The sequence below is a fragment of the Odocoileus virginianus genome, chromosome 14, assembly GCF_023699985.2.
Source record: "Odocoileus virginianus isolate 20LAN1187 ecotype Illinois chromosome 14, Ovbor_1.2, whole genome shotgun sequence".
NCBI lineage: Eukaryota > Metazoa > Chordata > Mammalia > Artiodactyla > Cervidae > Odocoileus > Odocoileus virginianus.
The window spans coordinates 30,263,364-30,290,147 of record NC_069687.1 but is presented as its reverse complement, the minus strand read 5'-3'; the positions used below and the strand labels follow the sequence as shown (position 1 = coordinate 30,290,147).

The 26,784-nt window shown below is 40.4% G+C and overlaps 1 protein-coding gene across 8 annotated transcripts in view; it reads right to left on the bottom strand.

The window, feature by feature from the left end:
• The window catches only part of RAI14 (retinoic acid induced 14), a 159,927-nt gene that overhangs the window by 2,370 nt on the left and 130,773 nt on the right, over nt 1-26,784 (bottom strand). For 6 of the 8 annotated variants that reach the window (XM_020891503.2, XM_020891508.2, XM_020891501.2 and 3 more), the window contains exons 5-17: nt 22,087-22,151; nt 18,256-18,313; nt 17,240-17,310; nt 15,753-15,859; nt 14,960-15,138; nt 14,677-14,705; nt 13,399-13,485; nt 12,394-12,480; nt 9,819-9,876; nt 7,296-7,411; nt 5,142-6,677; nt 3,796-3,945; nt 289-354 (exon numbers count right to left, since the gene is read on the bottom strand). In XM_020891503.2, coding sequence (XP_020747162.2) covers nt 289-354; nt 3,796-3,945; nt 5,142-6,677; nt 7,296-7,411; nt 9,819-9,876; nt 12,394-12,480; nt 13,399-13,485; nt 14,677-14,705; nt 14,960-15,138; nt 15,753-15,859; nt 17,240-17,310; nt 18,256-18,313; nt 22,087-22,151 — 2,609 coding nt within the window. The remainder of the gene's footprint in view (nt 1-288; nt 355-3,795; nt 3,946-5,141; nt 6,678-7,295; nt 7,412-9,818; nt 9,877-12,393; nt 12,481-13,398; nt 13,486-14,676; nt 14,706-14,959; nt 15,139-15,752; nt 15,860-17,239; nt 17,311-18,255; nt 18,314-22,086; nt 22,152-26,784) is intronic. The other 2 variants (XM_020891500.2, XM_020891510.2) reach the window with 2 other exon arrangements.

The window sequence follows — 26,784 nt, the reverse complement described above, 5'->3', positions numbered from 1 at the left end:
CGGCACCAATGGCTCGGCAAATATCCTCAGGCCCGGAAAGTAACCCCCAGCCTCCTTCTTGGGACATGTAACGGCCACCTCCTCATTCAGCACTCAACAAAGGAGGCAGCTCCCCATTAACAGGGGAAGGGGCTCCCAACACAAAATCCAAAGCAAAGCAGAAGGTATTTGAAAAAGCTTTCCACTGAAAATCCATCTCCTCAAATTCTCATCTGTTCTGCTAGTTTCAAGACGGGGATCTGGACAAGCCCTGCTGTGGTGTCTCTTTAGGATCCCCAGACATCATACCTGCACAGCGTAAAGAAGATGCATCCTGTAAACAGATATCACTTCCTGGTGTTGTTTCTTGCATTCCTAGAAAGAGACAATTTGACACTGTTCAAGAGCCTGTTGTGTGTGTCACTCAGTTGTGTCTGACTCGAGACCCCATGGACTGGAGCCTGCCAGGCTCCTTTATTTATGGAATTCTCCAGGTAAGAATACTAGAGTAGGTTGTCATTCCCTTCACCAGGGGATCTTTCCGACCCAGGGATTGAACCCAGGTCTCTGGCATTGCAGGCAGATTCTTTACCATCTGAGCCACCATCAGGGGCTTAGGAGACCTTAAAAAAAAATCCTAGGAGAAGGCTGTGGCCAAATGCTACCCTAGTGATTCCTTCCAGCAAGTAGCACAGGAAGCTTTTGAAATCGCTGTGGACTTGATGGGGTGTGTGGTTTGGAACACTTGTCAATATTCTTAGGGGAAAAAAAATCTATTTCATATCTTGGCATATGTCAACTCCAGAAGAAAATTCCTGTAAAAAGTAGTTATTATAAACCCATGTTTGTTTAAACAAATATAAATACACATACTTAGGCAAATGTATTCAAACAAAGTAAACAACAGTGCAAGGAACTACATCAAATGCAGTTACTGTCTCTTAGTGGTTAAATTATAGACAATGTATATAGATACATAGATACAAGCTTCTTCAGGGTTTTTTTTTTTTAATCTTTCAACTTTTCTAAAATGACCAAATATTTATTAATTTTTAAAATGTTATCTTATAAAAAGAGTTGTTGATCACCTACTGTGTGACCAGTGGTATATAATCCCTGGGGAATTCAGTGATTTAGTTGTGTACTGAGGAGGTAAACAGGGTGATGACCCCAATCTCAAATGGCCCCTCAGCACAGCTGTTAATGCTTTTATTTCTTCTTGCTGAGATGTTATTCCAATTCCTCTCAGTGACTATTTCGAGGATCTCAACTCAGCTCTTAACTCTTCTAAGAAGAAGCCTTTCTTCCCATTTCCCAATGGAAATCGAAACTATCACATATGGATCACTTAAAAAATCAACTGAGGCCCATCAGTATCTATTCTTACCTCCTTCCCATCAGTGTTAGATATGAGGTGTCCTTCTCATTTAAGGACAACCTTGGAACCTTCCATCTTTGAAGTTCATGCCACTAGGAAGTATACTTGGTAGCTCTCTCTCTGCTGATTCCTCCCACCTCTTGGTTCCCTCCACTCCATCATTTATAGCTTTGTCTTCTGATCACTGTCTTCCTTTCTGGTCCTGCTTCTGTCATCACTTGGCTGACTTCAGTGTCCACATAGATGAACCACCTACCACCCTGGCCTCTCAGTCCCTCAACCTCAGCTTCATGACCTGTGTCTCTTCCTTCCAGCCACTCACTCTTATGGTTACCTCCCTGCCTCAGTCATTATCTCCAAGATCTCAGTTGAAAGCATCCCATTCCCTCACCACCATCTCCTGTCTTTCTAGCAAATCTGCATTAGGCTTCCCCTGCCTCCCACTGTTTCTCTTTAGCTCCTGAGTCACTTCTCCAGCAGTCAGTCTCCAGTCATCCACACTCCACACCTCCACTCCAAGCTGTGCTTGCTGCAGCTACCATGGGCCATCTAAATGCCACATCCTTGCTGCCTCCTACTCATCTAAGATTGAGTACAAGCATCACTTCCTGCAGGAAGCCTTCCAAGATTTACCCAGATTGGCTATCCACATTGCCTTTCTATGCCCACAGCATGTTGGTCATCTCTCAACAAATGCTTACCACACTGAGTACATTGAGTAAGCCATTATATTCCATAAAAGCAGGGATTGTGTCTTATTCATTTTTATATCATGGACACCTGGTACATTACTGATACATAGAAGCTCATTAAATGCATGTTGGATAATTGTAAGAATGACTATATAAACCATTAGTACTTTATCTACGAGTCTGTGATAACCACTTGATCAGAAAAATGACCTGCAAAACTGTCAAAAGCATCTTCTCCTTCCCTGACTACAACTCCACTGCTAGAGCTGGTAACATAAAAAAGCTGGTTTTGAACTTTGTGGCCAGAGGGAGTAAGGACTGTAGAAACCTGAATTCACTAGTATCGATCTGTATTGAAGGAATCACAAAACCCAAGTTCATGTAAATGGAAGCCAGCAACAGTCCAGGGTAAACTAATCTTCATGTAGAAAACATCCCATACCCTCATCAACTAAAGGGCTTCCTAGATGGCTCAGTGGTAAAAGAATGCGTCTGCCAGTGCAGAAGATGCTGGAAACTTGGGTTCAATCCCTTGGTGGGGGAGATGGAGGAGGAAATGGATCCCACTCCAGTGTTCTTGCCTGGAAAATCCCATGGACAGAGGAGCCTGGTGGGCTACAGTCCACAGGGTCACAAAGAGTCAAATACAACAGAGTGAGCAGGCAACAATGAAAACTTTACATATTCTATAGCTTTGTCTTCTGATCACTGTCTTCCTTTCTGGTCCTGCTTCTGTCATTACTTGGTTGACTTTAGTATCCACATGGATGAACCACCCACCACCCTGGCCTCTCAGTCTCTCAACATGAGAGGCCCTCCAAAGATGCCCATGTCCTAATCCCTAGAATCTATAAATGTTACCCATCAGTCAAAAGGGACATTTTAGATTAAGGATCCTGAGATGGAAAGAAAGATTATACTGGTTATCTGGGTGGACCTTAAATGTCATTACTAGGGTCCTATCAATTCAGTTTAGTTCAGTTGCTCAGTCGTGTCCAACTCTTTGCAACCCCATGAATCGCAGCAAGAGGAGGCAAAAAGGTCAAAGGTGGAAGGACAGAACCAGAGGCTGAAGGGATGTGCTCTGGGGATGAGGGAGGGGCCATGAGCCAAGGAAAGCAGGCAGCCTCCAGAAGCTTGAAAAGACAACCAGATTCTCCCCTAGAGCCTTGAAAGGAGCCAGCCCTGCTGAGACCTAGACTTTCCTGTTGTGAAACTGATTTCTTTGAACTTATGATCTCCAGGACTGTCAGTAATAAATCTGTGTTGTTTTAAACCAAGTTTCTGTTGCTCTATTACCACAGTCACCAGAAACAAGTACAGACGTGAAAAAGCTTTCCTGGGTGAAATCAGGACAGGGGCCAAGAAGCAGCTTCAGACATGTGGATATACAACCACCAAACATCCTGGCCCCCTAATAAGAAACATCTCGACCCGCTGCCAGAGATGGTAACTACTGAAGCAGAAAAAAGGAGAAAGGGGAGCGAGTGAGTGGAAGAGGGAACAAGACAAGAAGGCTCCTGCCACTATCCTGCAGACCCCTCCCCTCCCGGTGACACACAGAACTCATTCTCATTGCACGTAAAGACTGGGAAACCCACCAGCTCCCTCTCTGGCCCTCACCTGAAGGTCTTTAGTCAACTGCTCACTGAAGCACGACTCTCTTAGGCTGGGCAGCTTTCTGCCAGGCTCCCACCTGTCCCCCACCCCAACCGCCCAGCCAGCCACGGAAACAGCCCCGCTCACCGCCAGCTGGTTCTGCAGCTGTTTGACCTGCTGCTGCAGCACCTCCAGCTGCTGGCTCTGCCTCTTGGAGGAGCTGGCGGAGTAGGAGAGCTGCGAGAGGCTGTTCAGCGCCTCCTTCAACTTGGTGACTTCCTTGGACATCTCATTTATCTAGCGAGAAAGGAAAGTTCTTATCAGGAGAGAAGGCACCCGCAGAGGCAAGATGCCAGCTGTTTCTCCACTGGGAACACAGCCTCGACTGGCCTCTGGGCCTGGAGCAATCCCTTTTCTTAATTTTTCAAAGAAAAGCCATACAATGAAACAACAAGGTAAGAGTCAGGGAAACCAACAAGCCTATGCAGACAAGAGCCCTGGAATGAGACTGTGCTTGGGGCCATGAAGGCAACAACATCTGTTATGTGGATTCCCTTCTTTCACCCTTAAGATGGGGGACTGTTTAAAAAAAATAAATCAAAAACAGATTTCAGGTATTCTATATTTGGAGCCAGCTAGGCTTTGTTCCCTATTGCTGCCATAAGCAATCAGAAATAAGTTCTGGGAACCCTGGTATCTCTGATATCCTACCTTGTAGTGAAGACAATCCCCACCCCCACCCGCTCTCAAACCCCTGCTTCCTTGGCTTTGGAAGCTGTTTTGGAAACATCCATGATAATAAAGGAATAAAAAATAAATAATTCTCTAGTGAATGCTGTTCAGAACATCTAACCTGGGAGACTGGGCATCTGGGGATGCAGAGCAGATCCAAGCACAGAAGCATCCTTCACTTCTCCCTTACTCTCCACCTTCCATGCTCAGCCCATCTCGAGTTGCCTGGCCCCCCCACATTCCTCCCTTTCTCTGCTGTTGCACACCTTTGAAAATGAGGACCAGGGAGGGCTTTTAAACTGACTCAAGAGTAAGCTCACGGGGTTTAGGGAAGCAGTATCAAGTCTGGCAGTAATTGATTTTCCATATGACAGAGGAAATCTGTCTGGATTCCAACAGAGTAGAAGTTTAAGATGGATCACAAATATTTCTCAGCTGGTGGGTTCACTTCTGGCCCCTGACACTTGGCAGAGCTTCTGTAAAATAATTTTTAAGGGGAAAATATGTACCACACATTTGAAAATACTCTGGTGTGAGGGAAGTAGTAGAAGATGAGTGCTTTCTCTCTCTTTCTTTTTAAATAAATGTCCACCCTACTATTTTTAATGTGGTGTTGGGGACAGATGGAGTCCTGTGTGGAGCCTTAGTGCATTCACAATAGCTTAGTGCTAACAAATGCTAAAAATGCTAATTTCAGTAAATGAAGGTTCAAAGCACCAGGGTTTGCTAGCTAGAAATTCAATAGCAACAGTCTCACCAACCTTCTTGTCTTTATCCTCTTCCAGTTTTGAGGAGCTCTCGGAATGTCTCTTCATTTCTGCGAGTTCTTCCTGAGCATGCTGGCATTTTTGCAGAAGTTCATTTACTTCCTGCTCTTTGGATTTCAAGAGAGTCTGAATGTTTTCCTTTTCCCTTTTCATTTGCGAGACCTCACTTCTAATCTGGGCAACCTCTGAATGGGCCTTCTCTTTCTCTTTCACAGAATCCCTTAATTTTGAGGCCAACACACTCACTTCACTTTCCAAAGATGACTGGAGCTTCTCGTAGGCAGACCGGGGCACCATCGCGTCGGTCACAGCCGCCTTCTCCTCTAGGAGCTGTTTCTCCAGCTTTGCCACCTCCCCTTCCTTGCTCGCCAGGTGCTCTTTCAGACTGCTTATTTTTCCCTCCATCTCTTTGGCAGTGGTCCGCAGGGTGGTTATCACTTGCAAATGCTCCGTGATAGAGACAGAGTTCTCTTTCTGAGCATCTACCAACTGTTTGAGCTGGGTCAGCTCATTCAGCACTTTTGAATACTGAGACTTCATTTCGGACAGTGCCTCTTCGGCCTTCGCTCTGGATACGTTGGTCACTTGCATCAGCTTCTCATGCTCTGCTTTATGGATATATTCAGCTGTGACATCTTCTAGAGACTTCCTCTTCCGGTAATCCTCCAGCTCTGCCTGGGCCTCTCTGTACAGCTGAGACAGCTCACTCACCTGCTTGTTGAGTTCATCAATCATCCTGTTCATGGCCTCTTTCATGTCCTCAGCTTCATCACCCGCCTCCTGGGTCACCTGATTTTTCAACGTATCTTTCAGTTTTGTGATTTCTTCTTGTGCCTCTTGATATTTCTCAAACAAAAATGCTTTCTCCTTATTCATATTCTCAATCACCAAGCAATAGGAACTTTTCATTTCCTCGTACTCCTCCCTCAGTGGCTGAATAACTGCCTCTTTCTCCCTCTCTGCCAGTTTCTCCTCTAACTCTCTCACTTTCTCTTTATTTCGTTCACTTTCTTCCAGGGCACCCTGGAGGTCCCGCTTGAGCACGTCCATTTCTTCCTCGGTGATCCTCAGCTCATGCAGGTGCGAGTAAGTATCCACACTTTCCGGTGAGACCAGGCCCAACTTCATCTGCTTCTGCACACTCAGGACTTCTTTCATAGCTTCCTCGTACTTGCTCTGAGTTTCCTTAAGTTTCTGGCTGAGGTCGGAGCCATTCTCCGAGATCTCGGCGTTGTTTAAGCACACTGATTCTGTCCTCCTGGTCTGGAGCTCGGCCTGCAGCTGTTTCCTCTCCGCTTCAGAGCTCTCCAGTCTCTTCTGCAAGTCGTGTAAAACCTCTTGGAGTTGCTGGATTCTGACATCGCTGTCGAGAGTGGATTTACTTGAGGAATGTGTTATGACAGATGGAGATGGTTTGGAGTCTAGAGGAGGGGTTTCACTAGGTTTGCCCAGGGATGGGACCAAATCAGTTTGAGTAGAATGGTAAGAGTCAAAGCTCAGGTCTGTTTCCCCCTCCCTGGGTGTTTTGGCCTGGAAAGAAGGCAAGAATGAAATGACACCAAAGGTGTGGTTAGATGAGCAAGCAACTGCAATCGGGGAGCAAATCCAAACCTTGAGTATGGGGGAGCAGCAGTATCATTCTACATGCGTCCTCTTGCCCCATGAAAAAATATGGTCTGGGACACAAGAGTCAGGCTTAACAACACTAAGCTTATTCTGTGCTCTTGAAGGACAGATTATGTTTGCCACTTTAAAAATGCAAGAGCTGTTTTGGCTGCGGAGCTTCTGACTCAAATTTTTCTTTGTTTCTCATATTATTGTAGCTGCCCTACCTCTTGCCACATTCTTCGAAATGATCAACTTTACTAAATGAATGACCAGTCATATATATGGTGTGCATATAGCTATCTATTGTCATATATATCATACTAGGTATATAATTATATAATTTACCAGTTTATAAAAATAATAAATTAGTGAATAAGTCTCAAGAAACAAATAATTTGAAAGCATAAAATGCTAAAGGGTAATTATATTTTAAAAAGAAGAAACCAATGTTGGTGTCTAAAACAAAATACCCAACTAACCCTGAGAAATCCAATAGCTTGACCAGACTGAACAGACTGTGGTAGTGATCTATTTACCTACCTGTAATTTATCTTGTAATTCCTTATTGTGTAAGGTAAGAGAAGCAACTTTTGCTTGCAATAGGACAAGAAGATCTTGCTGGTCAGCCTCAGAACTTATATCCAATAAGCTATCAGCTATTAGGAAAGAGAAAGACAATTTAAAATAATATTTTAAAAATTTAACTATTATTTCTCTGACCTCTAACAAACTCACTTTCTACCCAATCCAGTTCTTCCTTCTCGTCCAGACTAGGGATGAAAGCCCCATTCAGCTGGATAGGGGCCTCCTCACTTCCTAGCATAATAATGGATGCCTAGATACAAATAAATTTATCTGAAAACTGATGGATTTGGTTATACAGTTTCTGTTCACTTGATTAAGTGCCACACCTTAGTTGTTTTTTATTCCTCCCATGCCCTATATATCCCACTCTATGAATCCTTTTAGAAAGATCTCTGGAATCTGGTTTACTTCTTATCCCCATCCCCATTACCCTAGTTTAGACTTCATCACCATACCTGGTTAACTGTACAAATGGCTTCCTAACAAATCTTTCTCTCTCTCCTCTAGTCAAAATGTAGCCTGTACCAACAACACTGTCAGACTAATCTTCCTAAAACATACTTTGATGGGGTCATGACTTTGGTTCAAGTGCTTTAATTGCTCTCCCTCCAAAAATAATCTCCAACTTCCTTTATCTGGATTAAGGCCTCTCTGATCTGGCTCCAATCTACTTTTCTTTCAGGTTTATGACTCATCACGTCTTTCCCCAGTATCCCATTTTCATCAGATTTACACCCTCTCTATTCTCAACATAAGGTTGCTTCTTTAATTTTTCATCCATATGATTGCCCTTGTAGCATCTCTTTGGCTGGATAACTCTTAGGCATCCTTCAAGACCCACATCAGACCCTGCCTCTTCCTTAAGGCATCTGCTGACCACCCCTACATGAAACAGGAGTTTCCGAATCCCACAATAAACACTGCTGGTAAACCACAACTGTTTGACATTCTACTGATTATCATGCTGAAATAACATCTAAAGCTATGCTACTCAAACTTCTCATTGAGACAAGACAAGAAATGTGCTCCAGAATGTCATTCAATATACTGCTTCCTTCACCCAGAAAGTCTTCCTATGGATAAAAATTGTCAGGTGGATGAAACAATGTGCTTGGCTGGATGACTTTTTGGAGCAATCCCTTTTTTTAATTTTAGACTGGCAACAGTTTAGAGACCATACTCTGAACAGCACTGATCCAAATTTTCACCTCTATTTAAAAAATTTCTCACAACCATTTAATGCAAAGATGAAAACTTGAGTCTTAATTTAGAAGGATGTGAAATGACATCTCTTCACAGAAATGCTTACTAATGATACCTGGGGCCTAAACCACAGCTTTATGAGTGTTCTTGACATAGAGTCTGGTCAGCTTGGAATTAATCAGGGAATTTGGGAGCAGGAGGATAATTCTAAGCAACAAAAATTACTTCTAAGATAGGATGGATGGCTTTTAAAGTATCCAATGTAACAGTTGTGCAGTTATATTAACATTGTTCTCTACCAGGAATATTTCTTAACACATTATTAACTGGAGCTGTATTAACGTCTCAAGCATTAGTTTCTGCAAAAATTCCCTAGCCAATAATATGCTTATATGTCTAAATTTTGTAAGTTAAGTGCTCCAAACACATATGATGTGCATAACATTGAGAAACTGGACGCTGGAACAAAAAAGGGGCCTTTGAAATAATCTACTCCACATTTCAAATTGATTCTGAAGGTACTGTACTACATTCTTAAAGGGTAAAGCAACAGGATGAACTCAATACAATGAATCAAACCTCCTTGAAGACAATATGATTGCATGTGATTTGACACTTTTTCACGTCTGTTTAAAATCCAAAGCAGAAAAGTTCAATTATGGCAACCGTGGAGGTGCTCAGTTGGCTCTCTCTTCAAGAAATAACCTGCTGCTCAGTCGCAAGAAGGGTCACTACTGGCAGCTCACAGCCCGTGGACCTCATTGCAAAACAGTGTCTTAAAATGCATAAAATAGAATGTACAAGCTACAGCAATCGGCAAGCTTCTTTCGTAACCCACCAAACAACAAGATCTGGAAGCAGGTCTAATAACTGCCAGAGTTTCTAGTAGAGATACTATAAATGATCTTTCAAGATATTTGTAATAACAGTAAGGGGATATGATACCATCTGTGAGTTCTCCTGGTGTCAAAATCACTGATCTGCTAACACTACTGGGGCTTTCTGTCTATATTCATCACTGAAGGAAGTGCCAATGTTAAATTAGGAACAGATGAAAACAGAGATTTCTTTTTTCATACCCAAGCTCAGGGACTCCTTAAAATCTAGGTGACAGTCTGCTGAAGTAGACAGCATCAGACTGTGAAAGACTGGCAGTGTTTGGGTGGTACCCAAGGTTCTCTGACTTCCCCAGACAGGGTATCTCTCCTTGGCCTTTGCTCTCTCAAAGGGACATGAAATAGAGACCAGTCATGGGGACAGGCCCCTTCGTCTTACCTGTAGTACTGGCACTTTGCCTGTCTCTGGTCTCTTGTATAGAACTAATCTCAGCCTGCTGGAACACAAAAATGACTTAAAATATATTCCTGAATGTCACACTCTGCAAAAGAGTCCAGCCAATTTTTCTCCTTGAGTTTACACAGGTTGGTATGATCCTACTATGAAAATAGACCATCTCCAGTAAGAAGATATTTTAAAATATAAGTACATAAAAGCAACAATTAACCCCTGAGATAAAATTTTTATTTAGAGGTTCCTAAGGATATATTCTCAAAATATTACAAAATGAAACCTCATGAATATTACAAAAATCTTTGAAGATTATAATAAACTTACATAATAGCTAATTCAGTGGGCTGTGTGCTAAAACTTGAGATTGTGAATACTACTTTCATAGTAAAGACAAATAGAAGTTTTACTTATCTGGGTAATAAATTAAAATACATTAGAAGTATTTTTAGCTTTATCACTTTATCAATAAGCCATTAATATATTAATTGCTTTTAAGAAAAATGGTAATCAATGAGACCTGTCAGGGAAAATACAGGTAACTTTATAAGGGAATAAGAATTCTTATGGCTGTGGACTGACAATCTCCTAAAGATTTCCTCTAAACCTGTATCCCCGAATATCTGTCTTTTAGTATATTGGAAAAATTCTTGTAACTTCAAAGCCAAACTCTCATTCCAAAACAAAATACAGTTTCTTGCCAGAAATTACTAAGTTTTATCTAGATATGCCATAGACCGTGATGAGAGAGATAATTTTCCAGCAAAGGAACTTTTGTAAACGCTCAAATGCTAAAAATAGAGTGGCTCATTTTTGGCAAGTGCTTATCATAACAAAAGCTTTATTTTCACTTAAAAAATAAGCGCTTATTTTTATTTTTCAACTCTATTACAGTACAATAAAGTATATACATTGAAAGCTTTTAATTTGAGGAGTTTTAACAGATACACACGCAAGATACCACTATAATCAAGATTCAGAATATCCGCATTACCTCTTAAGTTTCCTCATGCCTCATTAGCCAATCCCTGCCATTCCCAGGCAATCACACTACTCTCCTTTTTTCATTTTCTAGAATTCCTATAAATGGAATATTACAAGGGATGAACTTCTTTGAGCCTAGCTTCTTTCATTCAGCATGATGGTTTCCAGATTCATCTATGATACCGCTTGGCCAGCACTTCATTCTCTTTTTATGGCTGATTAATGCTCTTATATACGGATATATCTCATTATCTTTATCCATTCACTTGTTGTAAGACATTTCGACTGTTTCTAGTTTGGGGATATTTGAAAAAAGATGCTATAAACATTTGTGTACTTTTTGAGACATATTTTAGTTTCCCTTGGGTAAACATCTATGAGTGAATGGCTAGATGATATGTTAGGTGTATGTTGAACTTTTACAGAAACTGTCAGATGGTTTTCCAAAGTAGCTATGGGCTTCCCTGGTGGCTCAGATGGTAAAGAATTGCCTGCAATGTGGGAGACCTGGGTTCAGTCTAAGATCCCCTGGCGGAGGACATGGCAACCCACTCCAGTAATCTTGCCTGGAGAATGCTTATGGACAGAGGAGCCTGGAGGGCTGCAGTAGCTGTACCATTATACATCCAACAAACAGAGTATGAGAGTTCTAGTTCTTCCACATCACCACCACCCACTGGCATTTTTTTATCTTTTAAAACTTTAGCTATTACAGATGGTGTCCCTTTTATCTTTCTGTGATTTTTTTAAAGAAGTAAGTCTTTTTACACTCTATTTCTGAAAAACATAATTTGTCATATTGTTCTTTGGAATGCATTTGCTACCTTTGAGCCATAATCATATTAGAAGATATTAGGATGGTAATTATAAAGGCATAACTTCCTTTCCTTGCCTTGTATTTTAATAAAATCTAGTTAACACAAGCGAGATGATAGATTGATAGAATCTTCTTCAGATCAATGTGCATCTAAGTTAAACACAAATTTATTTTTAGTAATTCTTAGATGGGGGAAATAAATACACAATTATGCCATTGAAATTTCACTGTAACAAATATAAATTTTACTTTTTTTCCAAGTATAATTCCCTAGTGATACTTAGGTAAACAAATATTAAATTGAAATACCCTCTCATTCCTTAAAATACATTTCAACCACAAATCTAGAGAATCAGGTAGAATGGATTTACTAACATCTTAAAAATAAATACATATTACTTTTATAATTATATAAAAATATATAATTACTTCTTAGTAAGACATCAGCGACTATCCATTTCTTTCTTTTTGATTGATATTATGTCAACTCAATTTGGAAAGATGACTGGTTATCAGGTAAGTTCTTATCTTTGTCCTTTTCTTAAATGAAGAAAATTAAATATTAATTAATAAATATATTCAGTCTACTCTTTTTTTACGGAGTCCTCACCAGAAAAAATAATCAGAGGACGACCTCTGATTAAAAGGTTGTAAACCAATGACTAGGAAGTATATTCTGTTTTACCCAGTGCTATATAACTTAAGTCAAATCTATTGTATATCTTAAAATTAAGTAATAAGTTGGACACAGAAATAAAATACCTTGAAGGGTGGTTCAGCAAAAAATACTGATTCCTTTCCTGAAAGTGGTGTTGAAGTTATTGATCTTGGGGAAGACACATCACTCAACTAAAAAACCAAAATGAAAACCATCAATAAGGAATCCTTCTTCAAAAGTTTTTCTTCTCCAGTGCCAAAGAATTAGCCTATTTAACCAATGCAAATAAATCTAACAGTAATTATGCTTAGTTTCAATTAATTCAATGATAACGTATTTTCAATACAATTCACCTATCTCAAAGACTTTCTGAAAATTTACAGAGTAGAATTAACTAAGAAACTTTGCTCCTATATTCACTAGAATTAACTTTACAAGTTTATAAAACTTCTATTGCAGATTGAGAATATTATTAATGAATATGCTAACATATTTAATATTACTTATTGAAGGAGATATTCCTCTTAAATACTTGATAAGGATTATTCTTTTTATGGCCTATGCTTCTTTTAATAATAAACCCTGGCTTGTTTTTATTTATCATTTCATAGTTACTCAAGCTTCCTCTTCTACTCAGTAATCACCATAAGCTCAAAAATGAAAGCTCCTTTAATGAGAGCCAACCTTAAATGTAATATGAAAGGCAAATATATTTCAATAATGTTTGACAGACCAACTAAAATTCATTTTCAACTAATGCTTCACCAGTCACACATTCTCCCCACTTTACTAGAGCTGTTAATGTGAGCTCTGTCTGAGCTTATTATCTTAAGGAAAAAGGTCCTCTTCTAGATTTTCAGAATTTTGAAACTTCTAAAAAAAGATACAGTCTAATTCTTCAGCTTTGAAATAAGTAAGAATCAACATTATTTCCCTACTATAATCAATATTCTTCATGTCACTATTTGTAGTTTAAAACTGCTAAAGAAAATTTTAAATGTTCATTTACAGGTCAATTTTAAAACAGTTCTTTTTGACCTAAACACAAAATAACAAAATTATGGCTTTGTTGTTATGTTTTTTCATTGTTGGTTTTCTTTCATTTTTACCTGAGTAGGACTGATAGGAGGTGGTGGAGCTTTGCGTTTTTTTGGAGTTCCACTTCTCTCTGAGCTTATTTTAGAGACTTGATCATGCTGAAAGTTATCACAGTCCAAAGAATGGAGGTGGGTTAGTTAGGTTAGTAAAGTCTGAGTAAATAGCTTCATCAAACAAATGAGAAAAACCTTAACAGTTCATGCACTTTTTGCTTTATCAAGTTCTGAAATCTGCTACCAACATAAAAATAAGTAATATGCATGCTCCAAGTGTTCTTCTAGCAGCTCATGCTTTAAAGTAAGAAAATAAAAAACACAAGACAAAACCAGATTAAGTTGGTGTGCAGAACTTGGAAAGGAGAGGATAAGGAATTGTTTACCACAATTTAGAACCCAGAGTATGTTCATAGTCTAGCTCCCATCTTAATGCAAAGCAGTGGTATTTCCCCTACCTTTTCACTACTTCCATTCCTTTTCTTAAAAATGTACAGTTGACCTTCCATATCCACAAGTTCCACACACACAGATTCAACCGTCTGCATATCCCAGAATCACAGATACAGACAGCCAACTGTACCACACTATTTTATATAAGAGACTTGAGTGTCTGCAGATTTTGCTATTTCCTGCAGATACCAAGGAATGACTATGAATATGGGGAAAAGGGAGAACTTCCTCTCTGAAGGTTATGAATAAATAACACAATTGGTACAAAATAAATTCAGTATCAAGTATTTGCTCAGTATGATAATTTTTCCAAGAACCTTGACTTATAAATAATCAAATATATAGCTCATTAATAAACAACAGTGACTATGTTTTTAAGAAAAACTCCAAAGTAACAGCGTAAACTTCTCAATTTCTATTTGTGTAAAATGAATGACATTTTAGAAAAGATCTAATTAAAATGAAAGTGGCAAATCTCATATTTTCATTAAATATTTAACACAGTGCTGTAATTCATGTGATATTACAAGTAGTTAAAATACTGTTGTTCTCAGAGTTAAAAATCACATCAAACCTTTTCACACCAGTAGGAAATATTAGTACATTTCAGAAAAAAGATGAATATATGAGTAGCAAGTTTAAAGTTACATGCTTTGGGAACAGGTTAAATCATTAAGAAAATATTTACCACCTTACAATGAATCATTTATTCCAAAGATATTTTACTTCTTAAGTAGTTTCAGCCTAGTCTTAAATCACTTTCCTAATGGCCCATAGAGTGGTTTAATCAGAAATTCCCACAAGCAATGATAAAAAAGAATCTCCTCTTCCAAAGATAAATACCTGCTTTGGTTTTGTTGGTGTCTTTAAATCTATAGAAGAAAAATGAGAAAAAAAAAAAACTATAACAACCATAATGACTCATATCTACTTTGAATGGGGGAGGTATATAAACACACACTTGCACACAAACACACCCATATACACAACATACACAATATTCAACACTTCATTTTTCCCCAGGAATATATTTAAAAGAATAATATATTGTACAAATTCCTTTATTCTTTGGGGAAAATGGAGTGGGATAAATTTGAAACAACATTGGCTATTTTCTTTCACATACCAGCATCCTGAGAGATTTTTGATAATAGAAGGCTTTGAATTCCTGCATTTTCCGAGAGTTTGGAATAATGTAAGGCATTGTGTCCAAGAGAATCTACAAGGTTTAGGTCTGCACCCTTTTTAATTAAGGCTTCTACGATGTTTGAGCTGCCAATCTCACAAGCCAGCATGAGAGCAGTTCTAAAGAATTAGGAGACAAAAAATCAGTACTGGAAAACAAAATCTGGAAACTTTTGCTAGGAAATCATTTCATTTGTCTTAAAAACAGAGAAAAGGAGATTAAGTGCATTTAAACCTGTACTACTCTTAACACTCCAGGAGATTCAAAGTGGAATGCTACCAAAATCGGGTAACCGTTTTATAAAATCTCATATTAAATCATAAAAAATATTAGGTCAAATAACATAGACATAACCATGATGGAATTTAAATATGACTGGCACAAATCTTGTCTTTTTCTCAAATCAGAACCTATAACATTATTAAGCCTGTTTTTTTTTTCTCCAAAAAAACAACCAATATGTTTACTTTTATTTTGCCTGAAAAGTCAAAGGAAATGGCCTATCCATTTTAACATTTAATAATGTCATCATAGACATGGTCAGTTATGATGCTCCCAGAGGTCTGGAAAAAATATTTTTTTTAAGTCAAAACAGATTCTTAATTATCCAAAAAAGGCAGAACACAGTAAAGAAGTTAAAACTGCTTTAAAACAAACGATCCAAAGTACAGCTGTGACAACTTCTCAGAATGTGGATATCAGTGAAATCACATGCTTTCTAATTCTGTGGTACCTTCCATTTTTGTCTCTGGAATTTACATCTGCTCCATGATCCAGAAGAAAGCGACAGACCTCACTGTGGCCATTTTGTACTGCAAGAAGCAGTGGTATATTCCCATCCTAGGAGACAAATTCAGATTAAGATTTTAATTTAGAAGCCAAATACCAGATTTGCAAAGGTCCTGATTCCTTCCGTACTTACGTCAAGGCTTGAGGCAAGTATACCATGTCCATTGAGAAATGGCTCTCCATGTTCTGGAGAAATGAAGGGTTGTTTCCTTATGGCATTACTAGGTCCCATGCTCTCTAAGCACTTTCTTCTAAGTATCCTAGCATCCTGCCATGCCATCAACTGTCTTCTTGGAAAGCATATGCTTTCATAATTTTACTAGGTATCAAAACATAGCCTAAGAGTTTATTTGTCCATTACTGACACATGACAAGATAAAGAGATTGATGGAAAGAAAGGTTTAATATAACAATTGACAATTTCTTTAGAAAAAATTAGATTACCAGCTCATTCAAATTGCAAAATGAATTAAGGATCTCAACATCACAGTATAAAACAAATGAAAAAAATACCAGGAGAATTTATAGGTGACAATTTCCACAATCTTAGGGTGAATAGGGGACCTGACTCAAATTATGCAAGCCATAAAGAGAAGCTCTTATTCTGTTCTTGCATTGAACATACCCCACATATGTGGTTGACAATAATTTTAAGGCAGATGTATTCAAATAGGCAAAGGAAAAAAAGAGTTACAATATATTCAATTATTATAATGTGGGGATATTTAAAAATACAACTGCTACTTAAAGATTAAGTATTCACTCAGAGTAGAACTTCAGAATTCCTAGAAAATTATCTCTGTGAAGTTATAAAACTTTCTAGAGTAGAACTTCAGAATTCCTAGAAAATTATTTCTGTGAAGTTATAATACTTTCTGGTTATAAAGTATTGAGATTCAGCAAGTGTGAATTTATTTACAGATTCTGAATGTTCACTTCACAATGTCCCCATCAAGTGTAACTTACACATGCCAAGTCCCATGCTATAGCAGGAAATTCAACACCGTAAACAGGAGCAAGAGGCATGTCAATTTATTCTCGAAATAGTCCAGCAAGGTTAAAATAGGCTATAAGTGGTCTTTATAGTTGGAAAACACTATCCAGGAGCACCAAAGATGATATATGGGGTGCAGAAAGAAAACAATAGAACTATTTAGTCTTATTTTTTACTAAAAGTCAATAAAATAAGTCTTATTAATATTTAGGTTGATAGTAAGCCATGTGTCCATCCTTAGAAATGAATACTGAAAGTGCATGCTGCAGAATGTTTTATTAACGGTTTAAGGACCAATGGGGCTAATACCGAAATCTGTTTTGCACAAGAGAATCTAGGTCAGAAAGCAGCAGACTTTGCCAAATGCTCCAGGAGGAGCCCATGGCGCTCTGGACACCAGGGTCCATCTCCAGTTCTAATGGTCATCTGGTACTTACCAAATCCTTGAGGTTTACGGGGCTTTTGTGCTCACAAAGGACTTGCACAGCTTGAAGGCAGCCCTGTGCGGCTAAGGGAAGGAAGACACAGAAACCACAGCAAGTCACAGGCTAGTCTCACAACCCGGGGCATCAAACACTTCTAGGAAAGAAAAGTTCAAGTCCACCCAGTATGCAGGTGATACTTGGCTACACTGAAGAGAAATGACATCAGGATGGATAAGCAAGCGGTGTTTTAAATTACTGTTTAATTTCAGTGTCGTCAGATCTACGGTCAGCGCTTGCCAGTTGTTGGTTGCCTTTAGGCAAACATTTGGCTTAGCTCTTCGTGTATGCTAAGTCACTTCAGTCGTCTCTGACTCTTTGCAACCCCATGGACTGTAGCCCACCAGACTCCTCGGTCCATGGGGTTCTCCAGGCAAGAATACTGGAGTGGGTTGCCGTGCCCTCCTCCAGGGGATCTTCCCGACTCAGGGATTGAACCCGCATCTCTTAAGTCTCCACTGGCAGGCAGGTTTCTTACCACTAGCGCCACCTGGGAAGCCCCAAGGTTTTCTACAACTAGCACTAAAAGAAATGTGTAAATCTAATCATCCCAGAGTTCTGTATCAACGTTTTGTCACTTGAAACTGTGTGACCGATAGTAAAATCAAACCTTGATATATAAAATTGATTGAAGATCCTTTTGATCCCCAAGCAAAAACAAGTCTGTATCACATATTACCTGAAATCTACAAATGCTCATAAATCTCTCTTAAACGAGAATCTCACAATTAAAATATAACAATCATGACAATGTTTACTAGCTGTTTGGCAGGCGATTGATGAATTCTGGCTGTATTCCTCAGTAAAACCCTACACAACCTGCAAACTGAGGAAGAGGGGAATAATGTCTAGGAAGGATGACAGAAAACGGCATCAGGAATAACAATGGTAAAGTTAATGGCTTAAATAAGGAAAATAAAAATGTACTGTTTCTCATGGTAGAAGACAACAAATAAGAGAAGGAAAAGTACCTGCATAATGTAAAGCTGTTTTCCCAGAGCTGTCGATACTTTCAGCTGGGCATTTAGACTATAAGACAAAAGTCAATAAATATGTATAGTAAATTTCAGTTCTATTCAGTTCATCCTTTTCCTGCAAGGTATGATGCAACTTACTAAGCAAAGTATAAACCTGAATAAGCCCCAGCTGCTGTGCTCCCCATATGGTTTCATGGGGAGAGACTCACCTCGAAGCAGTCAAGACAGAAGTGAACTGTCACCTGTCCCTTCCATCAGCTCTGTCACCAACAGATCATCCCCACCAGCTAAACAACATGCTCTAGGAAGTCTCATCATGATCCCACCTGTCCCTCCATTTCCTGCCCTAATTCTCTATCCCCCTTCACAAGACCAACCTTCTGTTAAGAATGGCCTGCACACACACCATCTCCCTGACTCTTGTTCATTCCTGGACCTACTGCAGTTGGGTGTCTGCCCTCAATATTCCTTGAGGAATATTCCTTGGATCAGGGAATCCAAGTCACCAACCACCTTTGTGTTTTTAATGATGACAAACATTTCTGTCCTCCTCTCATCAACCTCTCACCTGTGATCCACTCCCTCTTCTCCAAACCCTCTCCTCTCAGCTCCTGGAGCCCTGTCTGGCCCATCCAATTGTGGTTTCCTTCCCACTGCTCTGGTCACCCTTCACCAGAGGGGAACACAGGGCCCATGGTGTTTCTTCTTCTCTACGCTATCACCCTGGGTCATCTTATCCACACCCACAGCTCGAAACCCCGTCTAGAAGCTAATGCCTCCCGAATGTATATCTTAACAAGTATGTGCCAGGCACTGTTCCAGGAGTGGTTTTAAGGCTGCTAACAACCCTGATTAGATACCATTAACCCCATTTACAGGTGAGGAAACTGAGGTACAAAGAAGTTAGTAACTTGCTCGAGTCACAGTAAGTGGCAGAGCTAGAATTCAGACTCAGACAGACTGCGTGGAGCCCGTGTTCATGTTAGTACACAGCAGACGGCATCTCTGAGCCCTGGGTTTCATAACCTAGTGCCTATTTCTCATGGGCACCTCAAAGGCAGCACAAGCAAAACTTCTGGGGTCTCCTCCCGGTACAGCTTGATCCTCCCAACCCACCCTGTCACTGTCAACAGCACATTCATCTCTCTAGTCCCTGAGCAACCACCGAGTCATCCTTGATTTCTGCTTCCTCCTCCTCCCTCACATCTAGTCTACCACCATGTCTGTCAACTCTGTACCCCAAACACACCCTAATCGCCTCTCCTCTTTTCCTCCATCATCACCACCTGGTCTGAGCCAATACCTGCTCACCTTGACAGCCTTGACGGCCACCTGGCTGTCTTCACGATTTGCTTTTTCCTTCTTTAGTCAATTCTCTATACAAATAGAGAGACCGTCTAAACTGTGAGTGTAGCTCTTTACTTCCAAGTCCTCCGCAGTTACATCATGTCACACAAGGCTGCATCCTGGGCCCTTCTTTTTTGGTGGCCTTACTGTGTAGCATGAGGGATCCCTCATCAGGGATCAAATCCACTACAGTGGACGCGCAGAGTCTTAACCACTGGACCGTCAGGAAAGTCCCGTGGGCCCTTCTTTTTCTTTCTCCCTCACTTCCCCCGGGTCCCCTCACTGGCTTTCTTTCCTGCCTGACTACTTGGTGCCCTTCCAACCTTTTGCACTTGCAAAAGGTCTGACCACAGGTCTTTTGCACTTGCTTTTCTGTCAACTTGGAACGCTCTCCCATGGCTCTCTGCACCGCTTGATTTTCAGCTTGAATCTCAGTTCCTCTACAGGGGCCCTCCTGAACACCTCTCACAATACTCTTGCCAGTTTGCTTCTTAGTGATGTGCAATTTGCCGTGGGCATTTGCGTCTTTGTTCACCAAGCGGCAAAAGCTCCAGCAGGATGGGAGCTGCTCTGCTCGTGAGTCAACACTCGCCATTCGGCACAGCGCACAGCGCACAGCGCCCAGGGACCACTTGCTAGGAGACAAAGCAAGGGATGGGGGAGGGGGTAGGGGAAGGAGAGGGCATCTGAATTTGGAGACTCTCACAAGGCTCTCTTTGTGCTCACTGCCTTGAGGAGGTAGAACCCTGAAATGGTAGCCCCTGGAGAAGGGAAATCTCTCCAGGAGACACAGTAAGAGCAAAAGGCCAGAGAGAAAGGAGTAGCTGCAGAAGGCGCAGGGTGAGGGGCTGGCAGGAGATGGCAGTGGCCCCACTGCAGAGGGTGTGGGCTGCCCAGACAAGAGGTGAAGCAGAGATCAGAGGAGTGCAGGACTCAAGGTAAACAACCCACTAGGAGGCCATCAAAGCCTCTGGTTTTCACAACTATCCAAAAAGAAGAACACCATTCAGATGATCTGCAGAGAGCAGGCAATGTTGGAAATGTTTGTCTGCCCTTCAGTGGTAAGAAGAATAGAGATCATGTTACAACTTACCATGCTTTGGCCTAATTTTAGAACAGCACAAGGAACTGTTTAAAGGCTTCAAAGATTCCAGAGAAAAACCAATCCATTTGCATAACCAGATATAAAATTACATTAGAGGCTAGAATATCTGGTCCTTGCCCATGAGGATTTCCAGCTTGTCAAGTTCATTCTTCCCTCAAATCAGAGCCAGATGCAAAGTCTGGATAGCCAAGCCAGGATGGGAATAGAGACTTAAAATACAAATAAGGTTTCAAAAAAAAAAAAAAAAACCTGAAGGTAAGACCATGGGTGTGGAGGCAGGGCACTTGGGCAACTCAATGATTTTCACTTATCCAGGGTATCCAGCCCCAGAGCAGGCAGAGAAGAAAAGTTCTATGGTAACTTTCTTTAGAGAGAATCCTCATAATAAAAATCTTCTTCATCATCACAGATGTTTATCTATCTTTCTTGAATTTCACTTCAAAGACCTGTTAAGGTTAAGCATTCCTGGCACTAGAGGTAGCTTGCATCATGTAACGCAAGACAAGAAGCTGTGTGGTCAACAGAGGAGGACAATTCGAAGAATGTGCCCACATCTCTGCATCACAATTGCGAAGCCAAATTAAAGCAAGATGCTGAGTCCCAAACAGTGCTCAGAAAGGCCGAGACGACAGCTCAACAGAACAGACAGTACTCCAAACACGTAGTTTATTGCTCTGTGCTGTTCCTGAAAACAGCCAAGACTGCATTTTGACTGGCAACAGATGGAAGTTACTGTATGAACTATTGGGATTTCATTAAATATTCCTCTTCAAAGATAGACAGAAGCTGTCACCCTAAGTGATCGTTATAAAAACTTCCTGGCAAGGAAGTTTCCAACCAGGGAGTTGACCTAAAATTACAAAGAAGAATAAAACCAAGAATTTGAACAAAAACTAAGAACTAAAAGCTCATCAAGTTACATTCAAGGAAATAGTGGTTGAAGTTTTGCTTCTCAAGAAAAGCTGCATTCTACTAATGATTGAGCGAGAATAAATACTAGGATATTAGAGATCCTGTATTATAAGGATCTCCAACAGCACAGGAATTTTTTTTTTTAAGGTGACTGTTTAAAGGGTACATGTCCTTCCAAAAAGGAAAAAAAACATAAGAGCTGAATAAAGGGGACAAAAGAGCTGGATGCCAGGATAGCACTCCAAATTTATTAGGATCCTCTTCTCCACCAGAGGAACTGCCATGGAAATAATCTTCTCCTTAGCTATCTGAAATTTTAATAATGAAGCTTCTTAGGGAACCCAGGTTCTGGGGTAATATTTAAAGGAGTATGCGTGTATTTATTTGCTCTTTCACACACACAAGTTTACTTTCATGTTTTTAAAATGACACATTTATAATTTTAAGTTGTTTCACTTTACCTGAAGGAGCTTCTTGATGCATTCATGGTGGCTGTTCTTGGCTGCAAGGTGCAAAGCACTGTGTCCTAAATGGATTAAAAAAAAAAAAATTGGAAGAAAAAGACCACACATTTTAAATCTCTTATCTCTGTGATGAAGACAACTATGAGGAAATAAACTATTCTCCAACAAAGACGGAATTGTTATTCTTGAGAGTAATGCCTCCACTTCTTATCTGCAAAGTTCATTGTGACAAAAGTGGGGAGAACACAGCATCCTGCCCCCTGGATAACATTCAGGGCCCTTGCCAGCTGCCGTTCTCCTGGGGTACAATTAAGCTCTGGGCTAGAAGCCTGCGGTAGACTCTAGGTATGCAGCTTGGAAATTCTGCTTTCAGCTGTCAGCATGAGTGCCAGATGCCCTGCGTCCACAACACTGATACCAGACCATGACTGCTACTGGCCCCGGAACCCAGCACAGGCAGCCATATGAGAACACACCCAACGCCCGCATGGAAGCCCACTTCCACCTTTCCTCTTGCTTTCCTCCAAATGTGCTCCAGCTCTGCACGGGAATTACCTGTAGTTCAAATGTTCAAACTTGGAACTGGTGGAAGAAGGAAAAGAGTTATAAAAACAACACTGTCAAAGGAGCATCCCTTTACGTTCCCTTCAAAGAATGTGACGCCAACGTTAGACTCTCTGACATTTCTGTGGTCAGATAACTTTAGGAAATTCTACCCCACGGTCAGAGGAGCCTGGCAGGCTACAGTCCATGAGGTTGCAAGAGAGCTGGACACGACTTAGCGACTAAACAACATTACACCCAGTGCCCTCCCCTGCACCATCTAGTGGGCCTGTAGAACATCTGTGGGTGAGGGGCTGAGGGACAGCCTTGGTGTGGCTACCAGGCTAGCAGGCATCCTTGGGCCCTAGAGAATTGCTCTTTGCTTAGCCTGGATCCTCTTCTTCTAGGATAACCATGCAGTTTGCCCGCTTACCTGCCTGATACCACTGAAACCTGCTTCTTGATGAGACCTTTCCTGATTTCACCACTTAAAACTCCTCCCCCACTCCTCTCATCTCTTTGCTTCATTTCTTTGTCCTTCATAGCACTCAGCAACTTCAACTTTCCCTTCTCACCTGACTCCCCTCTCCTACACACACACACACACACACACACACACACACATTTATGTAGTCAACTCTTCTTCCTTTCCCTCTAGAATATAAAGTTTGTATCCCAAGTGCCTATGTGTGCTAAGTCACCTTAGTTGTGTCTGACTTTTTGCAACGCTATGGACTATAGCCCGACAGGCTCCTCTGTCCATGGGATTCTCCAGGCAAAACTACTGGAGTGGGTTGCCATTTCCTTCTCCAGGGGATTTTCCAAACTTGGGGATTGAAGCAGCATCTCTTACATCTCCTGCATTGGCAGATGGGTTCTTTACCACTACCTGGGAAGCCTAAGCAAAGCCTAAAGAAAGACCACTACCTGGGAAGCCTAAACGAAGACAAAAGAAATAGCATGTATGTGCTAACACAGACCAGGCTCTCCATACACACTTGTAAATTTGAATCAGAGAGTCTGTCCATTGTGAATGTCTGGGGAGGGAGGCTTGGGGGCAGGGAACAAAACTGCTAAATCCGGCATTTGTAAACTGATAGATACCTCCAATGTAACGCCTGTAAGCAACCCACACTTAAAGCTTGTTTCTCAGCCTTAACGTCAGTGAAATTCGAAGCTATGGAAGGTGGCCCTATGTACCATAGGAAAAGGACTAGCATCTCTGACCACTATCAACTGAATGTCCAGATGGAACAAGAGGAAATGTCCCCAGACATTGCCAAACATCCCTTGGATAGACGGGAATCACGTAACTCAGTTGAGAACCCCTGGCTTAGAGGAACAACTTCTTTTATATGGTGATCTGGTCTCCAAATACCATTTCTCCATTCTGAATTAGTCTTTATAATACTGACCAGAAATCCACTAATTATTAAAGAATCATATAGCTAGGAAATACCATATTTAAAATTAGAAGGTTTTAGGACCACAATGAGATGCACAAAAGCAAGTGTAAGGTTAAAAGATCAGATACCTTCTTTGCTGAGAATCTGCACAGAGATTTTAAGGGTATGCATAGCGGGAGCTGGTTGGAGGAGGTAGAACACTCCATTTGACCTCCGCCCAAATGGATAAGGATGAAGACAATCAGGAAATAAGGCAATGAGATCTTTGGAAGTAGGAAGGCAAGTATCTTCTTTTCCCCTTCCTCCTTTTAGCACAGGAGACCTCTTTTCAGGAGGTATAACATACAATAGTGAGTTTGCTTAAACTATGAATTGAGTTTTGGTGGGTTAGCCGGGCCCTCGACCATCATTTCTATCAGTATTTCTAAGGAGGAGCACATTTTGTGTTTTAAACAAATGCCTTGGAGATGAACTTTTGGAACCCATCCTGATTGTAAGTAGAAGACTGTTTATGTTGTGTATGCAATGCATTAACTTTTGTCTATCCTGTAGACAAAAGCTCTTCTAATACATAAATAGTACCCACTGGAAAAAGGCACAGTTCTCCAAAGACAAGAGGGTAGGGAGATTTACACAACCATCATAAAATAAATAACAGGCTTTCATTTTCAGTGCAAGAGTTCCAGTCATACCTGAAGTAAGCACTGTGTTTCTACAGAAACAACACTCTTTTATTCCTTGGCCCTGTGATGGGTTTCCCTAACCAAGAGCACAAAAGCATTTTTCACTTAAAAGAATCTCTAAATTCAAATGATGCATCAGTCCCTGGTCAACATTATCCTGGAGCGAGATGTCTCTCACAGCTACCATTAAAACAAAATCTCTTTCCAAATGCAAAATTTTCTGGAGAGAATATATTAGTGACAGAACTTCACTGTAACCAGCCCCCACATAAGACTGGCTCCATTTGGCTGTGGATCTGTCTGGAATATCAGAAAGCAATTTCCCTTTAGGAAAATGACAAGGCAACACTAATTCAGGTGCATTTCAGCAGAACTCTGTCTGTGAGTGAAGACATCAGTGCTACTCGTAAGTCAAGTGTCAGAGGCTATTCCAGGTGGTTTAAGAATCCTGCTATTCAAAGAGTCTAAGAAGGATGGCCCAGCCATTGCAGCCATGGAACACCATCCCCCAAGCTAACTTGGACATTAACCACTTATTCAATGATTTCAGACTGCTAGAGAAACAGAACAGAACTCACTCATACAGTGAAGGAATTACTGATGGGACTAAGAACACAGTCTTCAAGTGCAGGTGACAAATGTTTAAACTGATGAATTCGTTGAGATGAAGACAAGGCAAAGAAACACCAAAAGACTGAAGTCTGAGAAATCATAGTTTCAGATCGTAATAAGGAAACATTTCAAAAAATAAAGAGAGCTAAAAGATACTCAACTAGATATGGTTTGAAATCTCTACTTACAGAGTTTCAAAATGCCAAATATAAACAATAAAAGTGGTAATTAATTTGATTTTTATTTACAACATTAAATATATTTAAACATTGTTCTTAGAAATGCTTATCTTTACGTCAAGTTTTCAGCCACTGAAGCATAAATCTATTCACCTAGTTGTAGTTCCAGGGGAGAGCTCAGAGTATGAAAGATGTATTTCTTTCTTTAAAAAAATTTTATTAAAAAGAATAGATACATGTATACATATAACTAAATCACTTTGCTGTCCACCTGAAACTAACACAACACGTTAATCAACTGTGCCCCAATATAAATATTTTTTTTTTAAAAGAAAAAAATCCACAACATTGTAAATTAACTATACTGGCAATAAAAAATAATAAAATTTTATTTGTGTCTTCTTTATTGAAGTATATATAGTTGATTTATAATGATGTACTAGTTTCTGGTGTAAAGTGATTCAGTTATGTGTGTATATATATATATACACACACACACACACATATATATATACACACATACACATATCACACACACAAAGAGAAATTTTTATAACCATTCTTACTATTAGAATTTTGAAATTATCCCTTAATCTCCACAAAGTAGATTTGCATAGTGATTTACACTGAAGCAAAAGGGTTTTGTTTTTTTTTTTTGCACTTCCTGCATGTATATATCATTTGAAATGTTTTCATGGCCAGATTATGTTGATCACTGTACATAGTAGTCATGTATGGATGTGAGAGTTGGACTATACAGAAAGCTGAGCAGCAAAAAATTGATGCTTTTGAACTGTGGTGTTGGAGAAGACTCTTGAGAGACCACTGGACTGCAAGGAGATCCAACCAGTCCATCCTAAAGGAGATCAGTCCTGGGTGTTCATTGGAAGGACTGATGTTGAAGCTGAAACTGTGATACTTTGGCCACCTGATGCGAAGAGCTGACTCATGTGAAAAGACCCTGATGGTGGGAAAGGTTGAGGGCAGGAGGAGAAGGGGACGACAGAGGATGAGATGGTTGGATGGCATCACCGACTCAATGGACATGGGTTTGGGTGGACTCCAGGAGTTGGTGACGGACAGGGAGGGCTCGCGTGCTGCGGTTCATGGGGTCACAAAGAGTCGGTCACAAAGAGTCGGACTGAGCAACTGAACTGAACTAAACTGTACATAGTTGATTGGCCCTTCAGACATGCCATACACGTGCACAACCGGGAAGTAAAGAACTATAATCATGCAATCAATTTCTGGCTTGCCTTTATTCCAAATTAA